The 24,506-nt window shown below is 39.9% G+C and overlaps 2 protein-coding genes across 3 annotated transcripts in view; one reads left to right on the plus strand and one right to left on the minus strand.

Moving 5' to 3' along the window:
* The window catches only part of LOC116759011 (uricase), a 35,631-nt gene extending 25,908 nt beyond the window's left edge, over positions 1–9,723 (minus strand). The window contains exon 1 of the mRNA XM_032642219.1: positions 9,697–9,723. Coding sequence (XP_032498110.1) covers positions 9,697–9,723 — 27 coding nt within the window. The remainder of the gene's footprint in view (positions 1–9,696) is intronic.
* A 796-nt stretch (positions 9,724–10,519) lies between these two features.
* On the plus strand, positions 10,520–24,255 carry DNASE2B (deoxyribonuclease 2 beta). Of its 2 annotated transcripts, XM_032653360.1 has the most exons (6): positions 10,520–10,632; positions 13,597–13,774; positions 17,611–17,692; positions 20,082–20,177; positions 21,539–21,736; positions 23,775–24,115. In XM_032653360.1, the coding sequence occupies exons 1-6, from the start codon at positions 10,520–10,522 to the stop codon at positions 24,113–24,115; spliced, it is 1,008 nt and encodes a 335-aa protein (XP_032509251.1). The 2 variants fall into 2 exon arrangements, with proteins under 2 accessions (XP_032509251.1, XP_032509256.1); XM_032653365.1 differs by lacking the exons at positions 10,520–10,632; positions 13,597–13,774 and having other exon boundaries at positions 17,525–17,692; positions 20,016–20,177; positions 23,775–24,255.
* Positions 24,256–24,506: the final 251 nt, after the last annotated feature.

Genomic DNA, 24,506 nt, shown 5'->3' on the forward strand with positions numbered 1-24,506 from the left:
ACACATGTAAGGGACAACTCTTGGAGAGGCCCCTTGGATGCATCTGACCCAATTTTTGGGGGACTCATCTTCCAGAAAAGTATCAATAAGAAAACCTAAAGAGCAGACTTAAAGGATCCTAATAAGAACTACAATGCTGACAGGGAAAGAGGCACGGCTGTGTGATTGTAGTGGCTTTGAAATCAGACCAGCTTCAAATTCTGCCTTACCACTTACAGCTTTGTGGCTTGTGACAAATAATTTGATGTCCCTGAGCCTCAGTTTCCCGCTTTGTACAAATGGAGATAACTGCCCCTACAAGTTAGAGTTGCTGGTGAATGTGAAAGGGCTGGCTCAGTCCCTGGTACCTGGTGGTACAGTGAGGTCAACCCCAGTAAGAGTGGCCATGTCAGGCCTGGCTGTGGATGTAGCAGCAGAAGAGATAACAGAGGGGAACTTGATTAAGGGCACTAGTTTTTAGAGTGGGGAGCACTGTTGGAAACAGCAGAAGGAAGACTCTGACATGTCTCGAACCGCAAGGGATTCTACCCGGGCCAGGTAGGCACTTGGCTGGCTTGGGGTCCCTGGATGGTATGGGCTGAGGTTCCAGACCAAAGGTCTCTGAGACCTTCCATCATCCTCGGCACACAGCAGGACTTAACAAATGTTAGTCCTCAGTCCCATCCCCTGCTACTAAATACCCAAGTATTTAGTCTGTTGAAAGCAAGTGGTACCCATGAGATACAGAGTAAGATTAAATGATAGCTACCCTTCATTTCCCAACCCCTGCTCATCAGTTCAGCTTCATATCTTGCCACACCCTATTTCAAACTCCACTTCAGCTATCCTGAGCTAATTGTTGTCACCCAGGCCCTGCATGTGTTCTTTGCCTATAGGCCTTTGAATTTGCTATTACCTCTTTCTTGAACATTCTTTCTCCTCCTTGCTACCCAACTATACCAATCTCTTTACCTGCCTAACTTCTTCTGACTCAACTTTTTTAAGTCTCGGATGTCACTTCCACTAGGTAATTTGCCCCAGCCCTTCAAGTCTGGAGTAGGTGGCCCTTCTATGTGCTCTCAGAATGTTCTGTTATTGCCTTATCAGAGTCTTTATGAAATCACATTACAATAGCCTCTTCATGGGTCTGATTTGTTCAAAAATAGTAAACTATGAAAGCAGAAACAATTTCTATCTTGGTCGCCATGGCAACCCCAGTGCTCAGCAGAATGCTTGGAACACAATTGGTGCTTAATAAATGTATCATGGATGACCGAATGCTGCCCCAACACCTGCACCTCTTGTGTAGTGACATGGAATAGTTCATGAAAATCCCCCAAAGATTGCAATACAGGAAAAGCTGCTTCGGCTCAGACCCCAATCAGGAAGTTCCTCTTCTTGGGAAAGTGAGGAAAGCAACTTCTGCCCTCTGGTCACCACAGCCTGGAGATCACAGGCACAGCTGGCTGGAGAATAAAGGGCCAGGAAGGGCAGAATTGCAAGTAGACAAAGTTAGTGACACAGCACAAAGTGTTCACATTGCTAATAAGACAGAGCATTCTAGCACCGTGCAGCTATCCTGGGGTTCATGCATGACACACGTGGGAGAGGTCAGCACTCTTTAGCAAGCTCCCGCCTGGACTGTGACGCTCTGGCAAAGGCTGAGTAATCATGTGTACTGAGAAAAGAGTCAGAATAAAGAGGACAGGGCTTCCCTGGTGGCGCAGTGGTTGAGAGTCCGCCTGCCGATGCAGGGGACACGGGTTCGTGCCCCGGTCCGGGAAGATCCCACATGCCGCAGAGCGGCTGGGCCCGTGAGCCATGGCCGCTGAGCCTGTGCGTCCGGAGCCTGTGCTATGCAATGGGAGAGGCCACAGCAGTGAGAGGCCTGCGTACAGCAAAAAAAAAAAAAAAAAAAAAGAATAAAGAGGACATGACCATCTGAGACTGGAGCAGGATGGAACAAGAACGGTGTGGGACACCCAAGAGTCCCTCAGCAGGACCTGACAGAACAGATAATGGCCCAGGCCAGACTGAGGCTGTTCTCATCAATAAGACCTCCCCAGTTCTGCAGTCTAAGAAACCGGAAGTAGGTGCCAGAATCCTATTGTGTATAACACACAGTGTAGGGCAGGGATCCATGTCCAAGATGACCGTACAGTAAAATCCCAAGGTTGCTCTCATCTGGAGGGTGGGCGGGTAGCTGAGAGGATGGAGTCAGACAAGCCAAGTGTGAGTCTCTGTTCCACCACCTATTAGCTCTGTGAATGGCGGCAAATTTCTTCATTTATAAAATTAATAATAGTAGTGCCCATCTAGCAGGATTGCTGTGAGGATTACAGGACATAAAAACATAAAGCACTTAGAAAAGTGCCTGGCAAATAAGAAATGTTCAATAAATGTAGCTATGATTATCATTGATAAATAATAATTATATGTCATATTTTCCATCAAAGGGTCCTTCCAGTTACTGTTAGAGAGCAATAGTCAGACTGTACACCAATCCAGAGCTAGGGTGGCTAAAATCAAAGACTGCTGCTATGATATGGCCTACTTCTGCCTTCATACTTTGGTTGTCTTTCCTCAGGCTTGTGTGGCTTGAGGGAACAAAGTCATAAAAGGAAACAATTTCCTAGAGTAATACTCTGGACTTGTAAATGTCAGTAGGAGTAAATCTATACTTGGCTCTACACAAGAAAAATTCCCTTTTCTTAGACATGTCTTGAAATATAAAGGGATAGAGAATCATCGATTGCCTGCAAGTAATGTAGGAGAGAACTCTCAGAGATTTTAAATGAATCTTACGCATTTTCGCTTAGATACTGAGTGTTCTCTTATTTCCACATCATATTGAAAGTGATGTAGGTTGTCACTACAGGTCTAGGAGTTCTTAGCCTGGAGTCTGTTAAGCTCTATAAGGCCCAGTGGATGGATTTGAGGTGGAAAAAATATTAGGAAAGATAAGGGAAAACTTTTATAAATTTTAATTTTAAAATGACTAGCATTTTATCTCAAGTATTAGAAGAGCTTTTGTAAGCATATCTCTACCCTCCATAACAGAGGGAAATACAGAAGTGCTAGCTATTTTGGACCCATCACACATATTTAAACATCAATTCAGTTGCAGTGTGCAGTGATAGATGGAAGAACTATGCATGGAGACATGCCTCCCTCTCTATCTTTGGAATGTGCTAGAGAAGTCCTTTCAATTTTCCACCTAGATTTTTCCTTTGCCCGGCTATTTTCTTGGACATTTGTGAACAAGAAGACTTCTGAGAAAAACGCTGAACTAATATGAGAAAAGGGGGCACTCATATGAACCATCTTAATATCACTTTGTTGGATCTTAATAATACATAAAGAGAAGAACAATAATGATGAATAATAATCTTAGAGGCATCTGGTATTTTTTGGCTGCTTGGGATCAACTAAATCTCAGATGGAAAAATATTGATATCTGCTAGCAAATGTCATGTTGCTTTAGGCTGTAGAGTGGCTTATTTTTACTATCAAGGGGGGATATGCCTTGAGTCTTGTTCAAAGTGTGGCTCCAAAGGGATTTGTCAAGCAGATGTTTCAAGCACAATATAACAACTCATATGCATAATTATTGCAGAAAGGGCGATCTGTCACCTAATGAAGACTCCATCTACAGGTGCTCCGTTATTTTCATACTTCTGCCTATTACAAAGGATGAGAGACTCATCACTAAATGTCAAGGGAAGTGCTAATTTTCTTCTTGCCAGCCTCTCCACAGTACGAAGAGCCTTAGGGCAGGGAACTGGAACAAGGCCTCAGGAGCCTCTAGGAGTAGGAGCAGAAAACCTCACAACGAAGAATTGATGGAGACCTCCAAACATGCAGTTGGAAGGAAATTCTACTGAAATGCATACATTGAAAGATTTCTCTTTCCTAATGTATAAGACTTGAAAATAAAAATAATAGTAGCAACAATTTAGTGACGGTTTGATGGGAAATTTCTATATATGAGTTCCTCTAACCCTTTACAAGAACCCTGTGAAGCAGATATCCTTAACCAAGTTTTACAAAGGGAGACACTAGGGTTAGGTGACTTGACAAGGTCACACAGTTCCTGGGTGACAGAGGGAGGAGGAGTACCTTGACCATTTGCCCCAAAGTGACGCTCTTTCTCACTACGTCAGAGTCCCTACACTCATTAGGGAGAGAAAGGAAGCATTCTGATCCCTCCCAGAAGGAGGGAAGTGGGCAGGCTATTGCAGAAACTTGCATTTCTATACCATTTAAAAATTTTCTATCCAGTAAAGACCTATATTATCTTATCTATTCCTCACAAAACCCTGTGATATGGTGGGAAGGACGCTTATTTTAATATAAACTAGATCAGTGATGTTAAGTGAGCTTCCCAAAGTCACACAGCTGACAGGCAGACTGGTATAGTGTAAAGGGCCCTACTGAGACCGAACAGTGTTATTCTACCTACACTATACTAGGCAGAACTTACCCAAAACTGGGAGATGCCCCCTGCTCAAACCATTGGTTTTTCTAGCACTTCAGTCATTTTTCTAAATTACGGATAAATTCTAAGTTCAGATGAATTCTGTGTTTATTGCAGGTTTGTTTAAACTGTGAAATAGGGGAAGGAAAGAAGGGTGCTTCCCCTCTGGGGCAGGATTAAAATTCAGCTTCGTGCCTTCAACAACGTGGCACCACTTTTGAGTTGAACATTGACTTTTTTCTGGATCAGGACCATTGAAAACACGAGTAATGGAGGTTTCTTTGTAGTCAGTAGAACCGTATCACTAAAGGACTGTTTTCAGTCCATCTGCAAGACAAAGAAGTAACTGCATCATGATAGAAAAGAAACAAGGTAAGAAGGAACCAACATTTAATGAGCACCAGTTACGTGCTGGAGGCTATGTACACAGCATCTCACCGAATCCTGATAGCATTTTGTAAAGGTGCAGCTCATGAGTCCCACCTTTAGAAAAGGAAGCTGACACTCATGAGGTTAAACAGTTTGGTCAAAACTGCATGGCTAATGAGACGTAGGACCAGGCATGGAACCCAGGTTTGCCTGATTATTTTTATGATACTCAGCTATCTCCCTGATATAACATTATAGTGAAGTTCTTTATAATGGGATTTTACCTACATACCCACATTTATTTGTTTCTCTGATTAGGTTTACTTCATTCTAAAATCTGCATAACCCCAAAACTGAAGTCTCTGAAACCTTTTTCATTCAATCCATACATTCATCTCTATTTATTTAATTCCTTCTAGTGACAAGCACCCTGGTAAGTGCTGGAGATAAATAGCAAACAAGGCAGTCACTATTCTGCCCTGATAGAGATTAGAACAAACTTTAGAGTAGAATAAACTTTTCTGGTAAAGAATCAGAGTATTTTAGGTTTTACAGGCTGTATGATCTATGTTGCAACTACTTAGCTCTGCCATTATGGCATAAAGCAGCTATACATAGTACATAAATGAATGAGTGTGACTGTATTCCAATAAAACTTTATTTACAGGAACAGACAGTGGGCCAGATTTGACCCACAGGAGTTTGCTGACCTCTGCTTTCTAGAGGAACTTCAGAAAAGAAACCAAGTATTTAGAACACATTGTGATAACTACTCTAATTGAAAAAATACAGTGGGTTTTGGGACTATATTGTAAGGGACACCTAAGCTGGATTGAGAGAGATGGGGGATGGCTTCTAGGAGGAACTGGTATCCACAAAGCCCCCTAAGTGATGAGTAGGAATTAACCAAATAAAACTGTCTGGTCCTCTTCCACTTATTCTACTTATATTTCCCTTTAACCACATTTTTCATGAACAATTCTTTATTTTACAAATGCCTGAGTCATTTTGTTTGTCTCATCCCATTTCATCAAAATAATGATGCAACAAGCATTCAACTTTCTGTCACATTCTAGATTTTACTCTGTATATTAACAGTCTTTTAACAGTTTGAACAAAAATAAAGTTGAACTTAAATATGAAAATTTTATGGTATGTACACCATACCTCAAAAAGTTATTGAGGATAAATAAATAAAACCAACAGTCTAACTCCCAGGAGTCCTCATAGGATGACTGCACTTTGATGAAACCAGCACAGACCAGGGTCTGGAGAAACCCAACTTTATCTCAACCTCAAATCCTCACACATAAAGCTTTAAGGAACATGAACTCATAATCAAAAATCAAAGGTACACATGGTAGCAAAGTATCATGAGAGAGAGTCATAGAAATAACAGGTAGCAAAGTGTGACCAGCAAAGATTGGAATTATCAGACAAAATAAAAGTCATATATTTAATATTTTTGCAGAAATGAAAGAGAAGGTTGAATAGCTTCTCTGGAGCAAGAAATAAGGCACTATAAAAAAGACAAAGAAAATTTGAAAAATAACCCAACAGAACTTATAGAAATGCACTAATAAGTGGATTAAGAAACAGATTGAACACAACTGAAGAAAGAACTAGTTATTTGTAAGAGGTAAAGTAACAAATTAATCTTGCCAAAGAGAGAATTAGAGAACTGGGAGATTGATCCAAATAAAGAATCAGGGATTAATGCAGACACACATGAGACAGAATATATGAAAGAGACATAAAATGTACTAGAAATGAACTTATTTACAAAACAGAAACAGACTCAAAGACATAGAAAACAAACTTATGGTAACCAAAGCAGAAAGGTTGGGGAGAGGGATAAATTAGGAATTTGGGAGTAACATATATACACTACTGTATATAAAATAGATAAACAACAAGGACCTGTTGTATAGCACAGGAACTCTACTCAATATTTTGTAATATAACCTACATGGGAAAATAATCTGAAAAAGAATATATGTATTCAGCTACTTTTGAGTTGAACATTGACTTTTATCTGGATCAGAATATATATATTCTTTTTCAGATTCTTTTCCGATGTAGGTTAGTACAAAATATTGAGTAGAGTTCCCTGTGCTATACAGTAGGTCCATGTTATATGCTGAGAAAACCATAATTCAAAAAGAGACATGTACCACAATGTCCACTGCAGCACTACTTAGAGTAGCCAGGACATGGAAGCAACCTAAGTGTCCATCGACAGATGAATGGATAAAGAAGATGTGGCACATATATACAATGGCATATTACTCAGCCATAAAACGAAACAAAATTGAGTTATTTGTAGTGAGGTGGACGGATCTAGAGTCTGTCATACAGAATGAAGTAAGTCAGAAAGAGAAAAACAAACACTGTATGCTAACATATATATATGGAATCTAAAAAAAAATAATAAAAAACGGTTCTGAAGAACCTAGGGGCAGGACAGGTATAAAGATGCAGACATAGAGAATGGACTTGAAGACACGGGGAGGGGGAAGGGTAAGCTGGGACGAAGTGAGAGAGTGGCATGGACATATATACACTACCAGTTGTAAAATAGATAGCTAGTGGGAAGCAGCCGCATAGCACAGGGAGTTCAGCTTGGTGCTTTGTGGTCACATAGAGGGGTGGGATAGGGAGGGTGGGAGGGAAACGCAAGAGGGAGGGAATATGGGGTTATATGTATACATAGAGCTGAAACTAACACAACATTGTAAAGCAATTACACTCCAATAAAGATGTTAAAAAAAGGATATATATATATTCTTTACTGTGCACCTGAAACTAACACAACATTGTAAATCAACTACAATTAAAAAAAAATTTTAAAGAATAGTATTAAAAATGTACTAGAAACATATGATAGAGAGAATGTGGAAGAGGCAAAATTTGAAGAGACCAGGACTGAGATTTTCACAACTAGAGATTATCATGCTAAGCGAAGTAAGTCAGAAAGAGAAAGGCAAATGCCATATGATATCACTTATATGTGTGGAATCTAAAATATGATACAAATGAACCTATCTATGAAATGGAAACAGAAGCATGGACATAGAGAACAGACTGGTGGTTGCCAAGGGGGAGAGGGTTGAGGGAGGGATAGAGTGGGAGGTTTGGGTTAGCATATGTAAGCTTTTATATAGAGAATGGATAAACAACAAGGTCCCACTGTATAGCACAGAGAACTATATTCACTATCCTATGATAAACCATAATGGAAAAGCCTATAAAAGAAAAGAATATGTATGTATAACTGAATTACTTTGCTGTATAGCAGTAATTAACACAACATTGTAAACTCTAATTAAATTTTAAAAAAAAGACTGAGATTTTCTAGGATTATTGGATGAATGAATGCAAACTTTCAACCATTAAAAAAGAAGCCCATTACCAAGTAAAGTACTCGTCTTTGTTCACTATACTTGGCCAAATTACAATGAAGGGATTTACTACTAGTTCTACTATATAGAGGTAACCATATTGTGAAGGAGACGTGATATTTTCATAATATTGTACTAACTGGGCTTCAGAAGCGGGTAATGTGAAAACCATTCTGCTCAGTTTGTGTTTTCTCCATCCACCGAATTCACTGTGCTTCCTTCCACGACACTGCTTTGCTGATTTTAGTAAAAACCCAGGACTGGAATCCAGGCTTTAGGGTAATGTTGAAATCTCTGGAACCCCTCAACCACGGGTACAGTGTTTGACACCTAGTGATTGCATAAGGAAGGTTGTTGACTGACCATCAGCATGACCAGTTCAGCAACAACGAGAGATAAGAAAGCTTATTGAAAGCGACACCTGAAAGGAAAGAACCTAATTGCATTTTTCCAGATCTTGAAATAAAATTGGCTTTAGCAAAACCATCCTAATACACATATCCTGCAGCTCAATCACAGGAAGGGCTCAGGTTGTAGTAAAAATAATCTTAGCTAACACTTATGGATCATTTACTATTTGCCAGGCACTGTGCTAAGCGTGTAATGAGGAGAAAATGAGAATTATTTTATATCCTATTCAAAAAACGTTCTTTAGCCTACATAAATGAAAACAAGTTGCTTGCATTCTGTATATGAATTAATGAATCCTAAGCCTCGTGTACTCACCTGTTATCATTATAATACCAAAAGTTATCACAAGATAAAATTGAATTTATTTCACTTTAACTTAGAAAAGTAAACTTCATGCTATGAACTTTTTTTAAAAACTGATGAAATTTTGGGGTTGCTGAAATCCTTTTTTTTCTGAGTGCAGTAAACACATACATTAAATAAGATGATACCCATGGAGGAATGGTCAGAAAAATGCTTCTCGGTTTACCAGTTGGGTAGGTTGTGACACCAGATACAGCACAACGTTGGCCTCAGGGCATTAAGTCTCAAAGTTTAGGGTGCCGCAGCATCACCAAAAGACTTGTAAATAATGTAGATTCTTGAGCCCAACTGGAAGAATTCTTATTTAGCAGGTTTGGGTTGAGGTCCCTTTTTGCCAGCACCACAGGAAGATGTGGGCAGGTGGCCCATAACATTCCTCACAAAATTCTGTTTTAGGAGAAAGAGCTCTAAGCCCTTCGTTTTTTATGAACCCCAAGGATCCTGAACAACACCAGCTCAACCATAGAAGTGATCCAGTTTGCAAGGGTCCAATTTAGTCTGAATCCCTCAGTGACTCTGATCTGGATCCATAAGCAAAGGGACAGATCAGAGCCATAATGACTTTCAGGCATAAAGTAAACTGCTATTTATTATTATAGCATCTTTAATAATTGATTCAAAGGCATCATGCACTTAAAGAAATGTTTTCATATGCCTATCTACTTCTTCCCTCCTCCAAAAAGAGAATGGTCTCACCTTTGTATAGTCATGGAAATGAGCCATTTTCCCTTTGCCTTCAACTTCAGATTCAGTTTCAAGAATGGGAAAGAATAATTTGGGCAAAACAGATGCTTGTAACATTTTTATTTGATCTGAAGCGTGAGCGGTCAATATGTTTACCTGATTGCATTGCAACCAATTGGACACCAAGGCCTCTTTGGAGTAAAGCACCACGCTGAGTGGCTAAAACCAGGAGGTGGAGAGGCTATGTAAACATCTTCAGTAAAATACAACTGAATTTGCTCTTTCTTTGAAGCAAGCCTTTGAAGTACCCTTTAGGAAATGTTTCCTTAAGATAGAGAATATTACAAGTGATAGATCCTAATTATTACTAAGATATAAAGTTTTGTCACTTCTGTGTAATGTCTGAACCACAAACATTTGCTCTCACTCATAGAGAGACAATCATAAAGGAAAAAACATGAAATAGTTTTTATTCAACATCTACTTATCAATACAGAGTTCTCCTGTCCACTGAATTTCATACTGCATGATGTTTACTCCCAAGAGTTAACGATACATCCTTTTTTTTCTTGCCAGGACTTTTTGATGACGTTGCAAACTATTCAGCAGTCAACAATTCAGCACAAAGGCATTCAGAGTCACGCCGGCATGTTGTGACAGAATCACACAATTACATGGGATTCGTCCCATTCTGAAAATGCCTAAACAGCAAATGGCAGAAGCAAATGGAATCAAATGTCAGAGCCAGCACAGTCTGAGAGACTTGAAACTCAGACTCCACGATCCATGGGGAAAGTTTCCTGCTGCGCCATGGAATAAAGGTGCCAGATAGAAAATGACAGCAAGACTTCTAAGAACACCCCTGGCTTTGCTCTTCCTTGGCCTCTTTGGGATCCTGAAGGCGACAACAATATCGTGCAGAAACGAGGAAGGTGAAGCTGTGGATTGGTAGGTAAATGAAATGTAAGGCTTGGTGCGTGCAGATAGAAAGCCAGAGTACTGGTGGCTAACTGGTGCACTGTGAAGTTCAGGAGACTTCCACTCCACCTCTCCCCTTAAAAAGAAAGCAAGTTGAAGTGTGTAAATGAGCCACGTATCCAGATAGGGGTAGGCTTCTGAATGAGAGAGCTTCCCTTTGAGAAAGAGCTTAGCAGCCCCTCGTGGGCCTGATTCATGCTCTCAGCAGGGCAAGGCTGGTGGCCACAGAGGTGTGTTAGAGCTGACAGCTTCTCTCAGTTGGCAATTTCCTTTAATTGCATTGTGGCTTTCCTAACAGAACCCTTCCAACATCCTTTTAGAGTTGATGAAGGAGAGAGGTTAATTTTTCCCTGACACTGGAGCGTCTCCTTATGTGAAGGAGAAAGAGGGCTTGATGGTACAGAGCACTGTTTGGTTAACCTTATTTATTGGACAGCACAGACAGCTGTTGGAGTGGGTGGTAGGTCACCAGTCTCCTGCAGTGTCAAAGAGACGAAACACAGCTTTGTGTTACAGTCATGGATTCTCCGAAAGCTTTGATCACTTTTTCACTCTTTAATTAGGGTGTTTAGGTTAGCCTTTATGGTTGGCATCAAGCTTTGTGTAAACTTCAGGCTAGAGAACATAGATCCATTCAATCAGTCTCTCACCAAACAGTTACTGAGCTCACACCAGCCCTGTGCTGAGTTTTGAAAATACAAATATGAACAAAACATAGTTCTTACCCTCGAGGAGCTCATCGTTATGTGGTAAAGGCATATATGGGGCATTAGATGGGGCACTGGGGAGGATAGAGCCCAGAAGACTTCTCTGGGGAAGTATTGGGCTGGCCAAAAAGTTTGTTCGGGTTTTTCCATACCATCGCACGGAAAACCCGAACAAATTTTTTGGCCAACCCAATAGTTTTGAGCTAAGTTTTGAGCACAATTATGAGTTAGTTATAAAAACAAGGGAGATGCAAGGGCATCTCAGGTCAATGAAGAAGCAATGAGGAGGTCCAGAGGCAATAAGCAATGGGGAGAGTTTGGAAGCAGTTAAGTAAAGTTGGCGCTTCGGGAGAACGTGGGGAAATGGCAGGAAGGGAGAGGGGAGCTTAGAGAGATAGGTGAGAGCCAGGTCATGAGGGGTTTCATGTGCTGAACTGCTGAGTCTGAACTTGACCATGAAAGGGAGCTACTGACAGACTTCAAGTGGGGACTTGATAAAGTCAGATTTGCATTTTAGAAAGCCCACTGGCAGTACTCTGAAGGCCAGCTGGCTGGGGACTAGTCTACAGTCATGGAAACCAATAGGACTTCGGCAGTGTTACAGGTGAGAAGAAGTATGGACCCAAGTTAAAGAAGAGGAAATAGAGAGGAGGAACACGCTGAGAGGACTTGGTAATGGATAGGCGCAGGGGAGTAGGAGAGAGGAAGAAGTTAAGAAAGACTTGCAGGTTGCTGGCTTCTGTGACTGTGTGGATGTGTTCCCTAAGAGCAGGGGATGAGTAGAGTTGTCGCAAAATATTGTGAACTTGGTTTCGAAGATATGGAGTTGGAGGTCTCTGAGACATCTTTGTATTTGGGTTTATCTAGACCTCAGCATAGAGATCTGGGCTAGAAATAGATTCAGAAATCTTCAGCTTATAATTGGAGATGGTCACCCAAGGAAAATGTTTAAAAGCACTAGTCCTTAATTGGTGTGCCATGATAGTTGACAAACATTTCAATGGTGGGCCACCAAATTGTGATCAATATATAAAATTTATTTTTGCCACAACCGAATGGACATATTACTTAGCAATATCTGTCAGAGAGAATGCTGTGCTAAGCAGACAGGGAGGCACAGTCTCGAGCTGCTACAACTACCTGCGGGAGTTAAAGGGCAGAGGAACTTGAGGTCAGCATCAAAGAATAATTGCATGTTTCCTCCCATGTGTGAGGACCTGGCCCTGAGAGTAAGAAAGCCTGGACAGAGCAGGAAAGAGCATAAGTGGAAGCATAAGACTGATGAGAACCAAGTGAACGTTGAAGCTTTTCTCAGCAGTGTGAGACACTGTTGTGGGGTAATAGTGAATGCATTCCAATGTTTGGTCCAGTGTGAGTATTTGAGGGTTAATCGTGGGGTTTGTGCTATTAAAGAGTGTTTGGCTAGAACTGGTCGATTTTGCCTTCCAGGTACTTTTGACAATGTCTGGAGACATTTTTGATTGGCACGACTTGGGGAGTATTGTCGACATCTAATAGGAAGAGGCCAGGGATACTGCAATGCACAGAACAGGCTCCCAGAGAATAATGGGGTCCAAAATGTGAATACAGCACACTGAGAAACCCTGGGTTAGATGATCCAAGAATGGCTGAATGCCATGGGGGTCTAACAACCTCTCCTCCCTGTGAGATAACCAAAGGAGATATACAGATAGGTGACAATAGTAAAGAAAGCAAGGCATTTACTTAATTGGCTGGTCTTGGACCTGAATCCTCAATGCAGAGCATTCTGATAAACTGAGCTGAAGAATGTGGCTTAGGCCAGAGGCTCAAGAAAGCCTCCACTGACTCTGATGACTAAACCCAAATCTCAGACGCAGCCAGCCCACTACAAAGAGATGAGCATGCCAAGCACCTAAGGCAGCAGAGAAAAACAGAGAAGAGAAAGGAAAGGAAAGAACAGAGAAGTCATTCTCAAAGTATGCGAACTTCTACCACGGGGATCCCACCCCCCAGGCCAGTAAATGTTTTTAGAACACGTACAGTCAGATTTGCATTTCCTTCATTGGGAGGGAGCAACAGTAAGGGTGGAAAAAGAGGCAGAGAGCTCGTGCAAATCCCCTTCCTTAGACTTAGAGGCCTTCTGTGAAACATAAGTGAAATGATACATTTAAGTGCTTGACACAGTGGCTGCCATCAGGGAAAGAGTTAGGAAATGTTAGTGATTCATAATTATTTCTTTTGTTAGGTTTACATTTTATAAGTTGCCTAAAAGGCAAGACAAGGAAAGTCGAGAGACTGGGGTAGAGTACCTATACCTAGACTCTGCAACCAGAAGCTGGAGAAGGAGTAAGCAACTAATGAATACCACCAAGAGTGTTTTGGGAAGGACATTACAGCAGCTATATGAAGCATATGCTTCCGAGGTATGTTATAGTTATCATTTATTTGAATCATATAAAATGCATAATACAGACTCCAAGGCTTCCAAAAGATTTTAACTCCTTGTCTACCCAGTGCGCAATCCTAGCAACTAGAAGTAAGCTAGCTCAGAATCTGAATCAATCTAACTAAGACCTTAGGGAATACATCAACATACTCCATAGCAATGCCAGATTGTTGATATGTTCGGCACTATGTCCAGTGGCATCACTGGGCAAAGTGTGAACTAATTACATATTGAAATCTTTTGGCTGCCAAACTCTGCCAATGTGCTCAGTACTTGCTATCTTACTCCTTTAATGGAAATAGAGAGAAGTGCCCTCTCCTATTACAATGCAATATAGATCTGTGATCAATACGCCATGAGTTATGGGTTGTTTAAGCCATGGTGGGATGAGTTTGGTGGGAAAAGTAAAGGGTTCCGCTTGGTCTTCCTTTTAATTAATCATTTTCAAAATAGTAGGTTGAGAGCTAGGGCTCTAGTTCAAGGCCCTGGAACTAACTTGCCTGAATATGGAGCTTAAACCTGCTATCTGGACTCCATCAGGCAATGAGTTAACTACCTCAATATGGGCAGTCTCCCAACATTCCAGGCACCATCTGCTGTTCAGTGACAAGATACTGCTTTTCAACCAGGGGTGACAAGTAAAATCGAACAATAATTAACATCCAATTATACTCGTCTATGCATTTCCTAACAATAATTTATAGAGAAGTAAATATGTAAAATAACTCAGCACTTACAACGTGCTGGGTCTTTACATATGTCAACTAATTTAATCCCCACAACAATACTGAGTTAGACTCTAGCACCACTATTTGAACATTTACTGAAAATATGCAGAGAGCTGTCACCTTGTGCACAGGTATCCACTTTATTCACCTGTCATTAAGACCAGCCATCGGAGCCAAGTTACAAAGTCAAAACTTATTTGTAAGCTGTCTCAGCACATGTGATGTTCCAAACACTGTCCTAGAGGCTTTTAGAAATTGTTCATTCTCAGCAACATCCCTGTTTTGAATTAGTCAATTATTGTGTAAAAGCAAAACTACCTGTAGCTGCTTCTGCTTTCCAAGGTTGGGGATGGAAAACCTGGAGTATAACCCATCAGTGAGAAAATAAACACATTCTTCCCCTCCCAATTGCAGACTGTCCAAGAAGAGAAAAGCAAGAGCAACATTGCAGCCTCTGTCATTTATCTTATTTGGGGAAGATGGGTCTTCGTTTGGCAAACTATAATAATGATCTTTGGAAGTGCAAAAGTAGCCCCAGAGCCTAGGAGGGAGTGAGAGCTAAACTGCTCTGCAAAATAAATAAGGGGTAGATGGGAGCTAGGAATTAAAAAGTATACAGAACATGGAGGGAGATTGGAGGCAGGTCAGCTTGGTTATGTAAAACCATCCAATGTTTCATACCTTCAGTAAAACCTGCTCACAAGCAATGTCTTGAGTGGTGGATTCTGGGAAGAAAATGACAGTAAAGGGGCTGATTTCCATGTCTGATTGGCATGGAGCCCAAAGAAGAACAACCAAAAAGACTGAGTGTTCTCTGGAAGTTGGAACTATGTGCCAGAAGTGACCATGAGAACACAACTTCCCCACCTTCTGATCTGGAATTGAACTTCTGACAGAGAGTAGAATGCAAGATCAGACCAACTGGTTTTAAACCTCAAATGTCAAGTTATGCCAATATCGGGGTTATGTTGGAAAATATCCCTTCTTTTGCCTTTGTAAATGAGAACCTTTCATATACCTTGATAATAACACTTATCAAACTATATCACAGTTGCCTATATTTACCTGACTATTCCCTGCTAGACTGGGGTCAGAGACCGTAGCCTTCTTATTCAACATCCAGTAGTCAAAATAATACCTAACATAAGTGTTAAAGGAATAAAGATGTCCTGGGAATTCGCTGGTGGTCCAGTGGTTAGGACTCCATGCTTCCACTGCCGGGGGCCTGGGTTGGACCCCAAACCCTGGTGGGGAACTAAGATCCTGCAAGCCACGAGGCCAAAAAAAAAAAAAAAGGTCTAGAGGCACAAGCCTAGGTCTGCCTATTCTTTTTTTTTAATTTTTATTTTATATTGGACCATAGTTGATTAACAATATTGTGTTAGTTTCAGGTGTACCACAAAGTGATTCAGTTATACATATACATGCATCCTTTTTCAAATTCTTTTCCCATTTAGGTTATTACAGAATATTGAGCAGAGTTCTCTGTGCTACACAGTAGGTCCTTGTTGGTTATCTATCTTAAATATAGCAGTGTGTACATGTCAATCCCAAACTCCCAATCTATCCCTCCCCGCTATCCTTCCCCCACTGGTAACCATAAGTTTGTTCTCTAAGTCTGTGAGTCTGTTTCTGTTTTGTAAATAAGTTCATTAGCATCAATTTTTTTAGATTCTGCATATAAGCGATATCGTATGATATTGTCTTTCTCTGTCTGACTTACTTCACTTAGTATGATAATCTTCAGGTCCTATTCTTAGGTCATGATTTTTTCGCTTTATGAGAGAGCCTCTTTTCACTAGAGCTACATCCCATTTACCTTAGCTGGCTGTTATACCTCTGGTTAGAATGTTAAACTTCATCTATTAGAAGAATTAAGTTCCTTACTGAATTTTCCCAGAGGCCTTCCACATTGTACCCCAAAGGCACACAATGGCCTTGTCACCGCATTCCATACAGGCTCACAGGATAACTAACTGTCAGAGTTCTCCAGTGGAGAATCTGAACGCCAACGGTAACGATGGTCAATTACAGAAAATGCAGGTAAGAAAACAGCTTACTTTCCTAAATATTCCTAAACATAGTAGCCAAGAATGCTGTAGAGACTATGTTGTGCCTTTTTTAAAAAAATGGTTTTAGATTATATCAAATAATGAAGCACCTGTAAGAAACTCAGTTATTGATTTTTTTTCTGAGAGACAAGCAAGGGTCTTTTTTTAAGGGGATGGGTTGTCCTTTCCTGCTTTTAATTATGTCACTGAGACTTTTTAATATTGACATCATTGGCTTCATTAAAAGTCACTGCATCATGACACAACTGAAATGGAACGACACAGAAAAAATATAAGCAAGTTTCCAAAACATGACAAAGAGATACTATCAAAATAATAGCTTCACTTTGACTCAGAGATTTGACCAACTGTTTGGGGAATGTACTCGCATGTTGCCTTACCAGAGGAAATCCATTATCACATTCAATCATACCACTTTTTTTAAGCAGGAAAATGTCAAGTTGAAAAGGTGAAGTGACAGGAGAAATGGATTGAAGAAAAATCCTCCCCTATCACGGAGCTAGGAGAAGCAGAGAATGAGGAATCCTGATTAAACAGGAAGCTATGACCAAGCAGTGAAGCACAAAGTAAGCAGAGGAAATCAGACCCTGACAGCCAATTCTGCATTGTGCCTATAATATCAATGGAGAAAACTTAGCTGTAATCCTTGGCTGGTTGCTCCTACTGCATTTCCTGAATGAATATTTAAGTACCCCTTTATCATACACTAGTTGCCAGATCAGAAACATGGGTCCAAAATAACTGAAATAGGAATATTGCCCTCACACACACATCACAATGCACAGGGCTCCTGTCACACAAGACAAAACCATGTGTGGTTGAGAATGGACTTCTTGTCCCTTGTCTTGCACGTCACAGAATTCATATCGATGGGAAAGCTGCCTATTAGAACGGATGACTTCTCATGTGTATTAATGAAAGTTCTGTATTGCAGGCCGGGTAGCTGGTAGAAATGTTGTGAGCATTTATGAGTGAAAGATTTATGCCATTATAACCCTAAAATGTCCCTGCAGGATAACAACACAGCCTATCTAATATACAATGATGGAGTCCCTAAATCCATGAATTACAGCAGAAAGTATGGACACACCAAAGGTATGATAAAGGCTCTTATTTTCTCTTTCCTACTGGAAATCAGTATTTTTGTAAACATTCCATCTTCAGTAGTCTTATACTCCATACTAAAAAGATAGCTTTTCTTTTTAATGGTCTGAGTTATCAAAATGAGTGATTTCTGTATCACAGGTTATAATGATATACTTTGACTTTGCAATATCCTTCTCACAAATCCCATTTTATTTCTTAATGTATCTTTTAATATATACTTTAAAGAAGAAATCCAATATTGACTACTGGGAATACCAGCCAGACTATATATGTGTGTGTGTGTGTATACTGTACACACATTTTAGTCAGGTTTATAGAGGTATAATTTGCATAGAGTAAAATTCACACTTCTTAATGTCAAGTTCCATTTGAAATACAGTAAACACTTTTGAAAAAGTATTTTAAAATATTTTTTCTTTTATAGTAATTTTTGTTGTTATATATTTTGTTCTATAATTATAATAATTTTTATTATAGTGATTTTTGGTGTTTTTCAATTTATAAACTATGTATATATATGTTATTGAAAAATTCAAAATGATAGTAAACAAAAAATCTGTAATCCTAATACTCATTAGATAATTACACTTAATACTTTCTACTTTTTCTATGACACATATTTTGAAACATTTTTATAAAACTATTGTAATGACTACTTCAAACTTTTTTCAACTTAATATACCATGAATAACTTTCCGTGGCAACAAGTATTCTTCAGAAGGTTCAAACTCAAATGTCTTCAGAGGCAGGCAAGTGATGTCAGCAAGCTAAGGGGGCTGAACTGGCAGGTAACTAGAGAACTGGAGAGTATATACTTGCTCTAAGGAAGCAGTTACTACTCAGCTTGCCTTATGGGAATGCAATTTTTCCAGAGAAAATTAGAGTTTGTGGGAAATCTCCCCAGTTTTTAAAGGTTGGTAATAAATTCAAAGTTTTAAAAAATACTCTGCAAGCATAATAATATGTATCTGCAGGCTAGATTTGGCCTGTGGGCTGCCTGTTTGCAACCTCTGATTCAGAATATCATTTGTAATGGCTGTCAAATGTCATGAGCATTGAAAGCCTTTGATTTAGCTAAGTTGCCTTCCTGATGGTCCTATCTGCATGGAACCCAACAATTCTTATAACATGCCGCATTCTGCAACCTCTCCTTTACCAACCTCCCACCACCATTTTCGCTCCACCCTGTTAGTTGATACAAGGGTTTAGAAAAAAGGCTGGAAAAGGAGTGGGACCTGATGTCACATTGGGGAGTTCCCTGCCAACAGGTGTCCCGACATCCTGTGGCATTTGTACCAGGAAGTTAGGATTTCAGACAAACAGCAATACTCATCTGGGCCGAAGAGAGTCCCTGAAGATCATCCAGCTCTGTGAGGCAACTGAACTTTGAACATTTTCCATCTCAACACAGGTATTGATTCCATAGCCACTGACAAAGTCACTGACAAATACTCTGCTTCCTTAAAGTGTGTTCTTTGAAAAAGAAATAACTGGCAGGCATTTGGTTTCTGTTCTAACACTAAGGCAAACATGACTTTTATGTCTCCATGGTCATATGCAAACTGGAAAGTCTAGTTAGCATACCAAAACTGTCTTGATATATTTATAAACACAGAAATAGTCATAGATGCCTGTTGGACAGGGTTCTTTGTGCCATGTCACAAGATGATGAAAATCTTTCTGTTTTCTTCTTTTCTGGCTTTCATGTTAGTCTGCTCCAGAGATTTTTACTAAATACAATTAACTGGGGTGTTTTAGAATATGGCTTCCCTGTTTTTTTTCTCTCTGCCTCTTTTTTCAATCTTGTGGAACTGGGTGAATTCTGCACATAAATGAGCATCAGTTTCTCACAATAAATTACTGCAAGTACATGTTTTCATTTGATATTTTCTCTTTCAACTCTGCTTTTTAGCTGGCTTTTGAAAATAGCTTAGCTGCTTAGCAGTAAAGACATTATCTGAAGCTTGCCAGGTGACTACATAGTCTAACAAGGTCAAATACCAATTTAGCAAATTTGCATTCTGCCAAAACAAATTTTCCTTGTAGTTTCAACATGAAATGCCTCTCAACTCTTCACAGGGTGGCTGCCCTAGCTCCCTTTTGTGGTGGGTTATTAACAGTAATGGGGCAATATGATGTGTACCTGAATTGGTTTTGAAATTATTGAAAAAGAGCGTGATCCTTGTAATTATTAGCCTAATAAAAAATTAGCCTGAAGTATAAAGGGCTTAAATGTTGTAGCTTTGAACTCTGTTTTCTTTAAAGGAGTTTTGTTTTTCTAATTTATCTGTATTTACTGTATCTGTGGTAGGTTTACTTCTGTGGAACAGAATCCAGGGGTTCTGGTTGATTCATTCCATTCCCCATTTTCCTCCAATTCCTGAAGAAGGCTATGAGTATCCACCCACAGGGAGACGAAATGGACAAACTGGCATCTGCATAACTTTCAAGTACAACCAGTATGAAGCAATAGGTAACACTAGAGTGTGTAAAAAGAGAGAGAGAGAGAGAGAGAGGTAACAATATTGAAGAAGGGATTTGGAAATATATTAATAAATTTATCACTTCATTTGCTTCTCTATTCATAAACCCTCTGATACCTAGATTCTAATATTGGCTTTGGTGAGGTCTCGGGCAGGCTCACTTACTGGACCTTGCTTTCCTGGTCCACCAATGAAGTCTTTGAACTTGATCAGAGGCAGTAGTTTCAAATGTCTACAGGGGCCAGGCAGGTAACAAAAATGGGTGACACAGGTGGACATTGCGTGGGCAGTGGGGACAGTGACAAACTGGGTTGTTGACTCTCCCCTAGCTTCCCTCAAAAGCTTCAGCTCCATTATACTGTGGTTCTGTGGGAATACAGACCTACATCTCCATATTTTTTAGAGGAAGCAGAAACCTAGGGGAGGATGTAAGAATACAAGAGAGAGAAGGAAAGAGGGAGATAGATCCTCTGATTTTCAAATATGGTCTCAATCTTATTTATTTTTTAAATTGTGTAGAACTCATGTTACCTATAGGCCACCAACATGACATTTCAGAGCATAAACCAGATGATCTTCCCTTAAGATCTCAAGTTCAAAGGGCCAAAAATACTTGGATTTGGAAAATCCAAAGTAGGAATAGGGAAGAGAAGTAGGAATAGGGAAGAGAAGTAGGAATGGTATTTTACCAATCACTTTTTACTGAGGAAGCTGCTAAATAGTAAAGAGTGATTATTTGCCTCTGGATATAGGAGGTTTAGAATATTTTTGTTTTTTAACATATTTCCATCTTATGGAAAGGATTATTGAGCCTCTCACCCAAATTAAGCCCTAGTCTAACTAGCTGAGTTCCTATAATGATTAGAGAGCTTAATAGCATAGAGATTAGGTGTGCATGCTGATGAGTTGGTCATTCTTGGAGCTGGATGATCAGTACATGGGTGTTCTCTACTTTTGTATGTGTACACATGGGGGAAAAAACACATGGCCTCCAAGACCAGACTGCCTGGGCTTTAATACCAACTCCTTCAGTTACAAGCTTATAACCTTGGGCACGTGACATAAATTCTCCATTAATTTATCTATAAAATGAGGATAATAATAAAAGAACTTACCTAATAATAAGGTTGTTCTGATTAAATTAGTAAACCCACATAATAATGCCTGGAAAGTAGGGAGTGTCAACTATTTTAACCAAAAGTTTGAAGGCTATTCGCTTAAAGAAGGGAATACTTTTGCTTTTGTTTTTCATTCTATTTAGTTTTTTAATTCACAACAAGACCTAAAATACCAACAAGCATTTCCATTTGTGTCTTAATTCTCAACTTTTCTTTATTGTTTCTTGATTCAGATTCTCAGCTCTTGGTCTGCAACCCAAACGTTTATAGCTGTTCCATCCCAGTAACCTTTCACCAGGAGCTCGTTCACATGCCCCAGCTGTGTGCCAGATCCAGCTCATCAGAGATCCCTGGCCGGCATCTCACCACACTTCAGTCAGCCCAGGGACAAAAATTCCTCCATTTTGCAAAGTCTGATTATTTTCTTGACGGTATGAAATCCCATCATCAAACAATATGCTATTACACTGCTGCTGGACTCACTTTGGATTGCAAAGAGGAAATATTCTGATTATTCAGGGGAGTAGAAGTAGAAAAGGAGGAAGGACAAAGAAAGGAAAGGGAGAAGGGACACCAAGGGTCAATTAAAATATTAGCCACTTGAATAGAAGGGTTGCTGATCCAACCACAAAAGTATCTCACAACCATCTAGCCAGAGGCCAGTAAAAACTCAGTCTCCAGCCTCAGCTGGGCACAGAACCAAGATGTCTCCTTTTTCTTTCACTCCCTAAGTAGTTATTTTAAGACTTCCTTACCCTCAAGTCCTGCCTCTTCACCTTTTCCTTCATAGAGAGAATAGAAATCACCAGAAAGAAACCACTTCAAGAGCACACCCCACCCTCCACAATCTAAGCTATTTTCATTCTTTTTTTTACCAGTTTTCTCTCATCCAAACAGAAGCAGTGCACTCCGTGCCCTGGAACCTATCCCAGCCTCAGAATACTTTCATAAACTCAACCTGTTCTCCCTCTTCTACTTCAGCTCTCCTGCTCTACAAGCCCCTTAGAATATAAACATTCCTAAAAACCCTCCCTCAATTCTAGATTCCCTATATCTCTGTTTTTTTTCTTCTAAATTTACTTTTAGAAAACTCTTCAGGGTCTTTACTTGCTCACTGCTCCTTGACTACAGTCTTGCTTCTCTGTCTATAGACCTTACAGTCTCTCTCCAGTCACCAATGGCCATCTTAATTGACTTCACTGTCTTCCTTCCTTCCTTCCTTCCAACTTCCTTCCGTCCTTCCTTCCTTCCTTCCTAACTTACTTCATTCGTTCCTTCATTCGTTCCTTCCTTCCTAACTTCCTTCTTTTCTTCCTTCCTAACTTCCTTCCTTCCTTTAATATTGAATAGAATTTACTGAATGCCTACTACTTGCCTGTGTTAGGCATTAGAGATCCCAAAATTAACAGGACAGAAATAGCTTCCACAGAATTTGGCACAGTTGGAACCCTTTCTTTTTTGAAACGTTCTCCTCCCTGAGTTTTGGAAGTACGCAGTCTTTTGGTCTTCCTCCCACTTCTTATAAGTCTCTTCTGCCAGGTCCTCCTCCTCTGCATACTCCTTATGTGACTAGGTTGCCCTGTGGTCCTCTACTTACCCTTATCGCATATACATATTCCTCTAGGTGATTCCCAAGTCTAGATCTCCACCCTAGACCTCTGTTCTGACAGAAGTATTCATCAGTGAGTGGGACATTTCTGCTCGCAGGGTGGCACAGCCACACAAAATTCAACACGCCAAACTCATCTCATCATTATTCCTAACATATCTCACTCTTTTTCTCATATTCTGCATGGTCCCCTAGAACTCTTGATCCCTGTTTTTTTCTCTTCCCCCTTATCAAATCATCAAGTTAAATCAGTTCCCAGTCCTTAATAACTCACATTTATCTTACCCCCTCTAAACTTTCTGCCATGGCCATGGTTCACACCTGTGTTTGTTACCACACTTATTGTGACAAGCTGGTGGTTTTCCTCTCTCCAATCTAACGTAGTCTTCCCAATTCATCCTGCACATTGTTTCTCAATTGATATTTATGGTCATAAAGCAGTTTCTATTAATCCCCCAATAACACTCCTTAAAAAATTTCCCATTGATTTCAGGAAAATTCAAACACTTTGGCATGGTTTATAAAGATCTCTAGATGCTGGACTCTGGTTACTGCTCTATCCTTATTCTTTCCAAAGGTCTTTTCAGGACAAAAGCCTATATTGCTCTCTTGTATGTGTGGAATAGAAAACGTTTTCAGAGACCAATATCATCCTAGTAATAATGCTAGTAACTTTTATTTGCATATCACTTTAGCGTTTATAAAATGTTCTCCTATCCACTCTCTCAGTCATGTTGTTACTATTGTGCTTGTGACATCCACATATCAGGGGTGCGTGATGGTTCTACTCCTGAGATATTTTCAGGGATTTATCTAAGTTTAAATACTAACCTCACTATTTTTCTCTTTATAAACTCTAGACATCTTTGCAGCCTGGATGGCTCAACGGTTGAAGACTCACTTGCTAACAGAAACCTGGCAGCGAAAGAGACAAGAGCTTCCTTCAAACTGCTCCCTTCCTTACCATGTCTACAATGTCAAAGCAATTAAGTTATCTAGACAATCTTATTTCAGCTCTTATCAGGATCATGCCAAATGGTGTATTTCCCAAAAGGGCACCAAAAATCGCTGGACATGTATTGGAGACCTAAATCGGAGCCCACACCAAGCCTTCAGAAGTGGAGGATTCATTTGTACCCAGAATCAGCATATTTACCAAGCATTCCAAGGATTAGTTTTATATTATGAGAACTGTAACTAAACTTGGTGAAAGGACATATGTGCTATCATTTTCAACACTGATATGGTATCTTCTTCTACTAGATCTATTCTTTATATATTAAAAGCCTGTGAATTTACTTATGGTCCACATACCATCAAATAAAATGTTTTTCTCCCATGCTTACCATTTTATCTTCCAAATAGTGGCAATTTATCTACTTAGCATGTATTTATTTATTTATTTTACAGCCTTATTGGAGTATAATTGCCTTACAATGGTGTGTTAGTTTCTGCTTTATAACAAAGTGAATCAGCTATACATATACCTTTATCCCCATATCTCCTTCCTCTTGCGTCTCCCTCTCACCCTCCCTATCCCACCCCTCTACTTAGCATTTATATGCCATAAACACACTCTGTTATGTATATCT

This window comes from Phocoena sinus, chromosome 1, assembly GCF_008692025.1.
Source record: "Phocoena sinus isolate mPhoSin1 chromosome 1, mPhoSin1.pri, whole genome shotgun sequence".
NCBI classification, from domain to species: Eukaryota; Metazoa; Chordata; class Mammalia; order Artiodactyla; family Phocoenidae; genus Phocoena; species Phocoena sinus.

Bases quoted from the DNA above. Each gene is read 5' to 3' on its own strand.
- DNASE2B (XM_032653360.1), top strand. From the start codon at position 10,520: ATGACAGCAAGACTTCTAAGAACACCCCTGGCTTTGCTCTTCCTTGGC. The intron at 13,775-17,610 runs GTATGTTATAGT...ATGTCCCTGCAG, and splicing joins ATGAAGCATATGCTTCCGAG to GATAACAACACAGCCTATCT. The intron at 21,737-23,774 runs GTATGAAATCCC...TATAAACTCTAG, and splicing joins GTCTGATTATTTTCTTGACG to ACATCTTTGCAGCCTGGATG.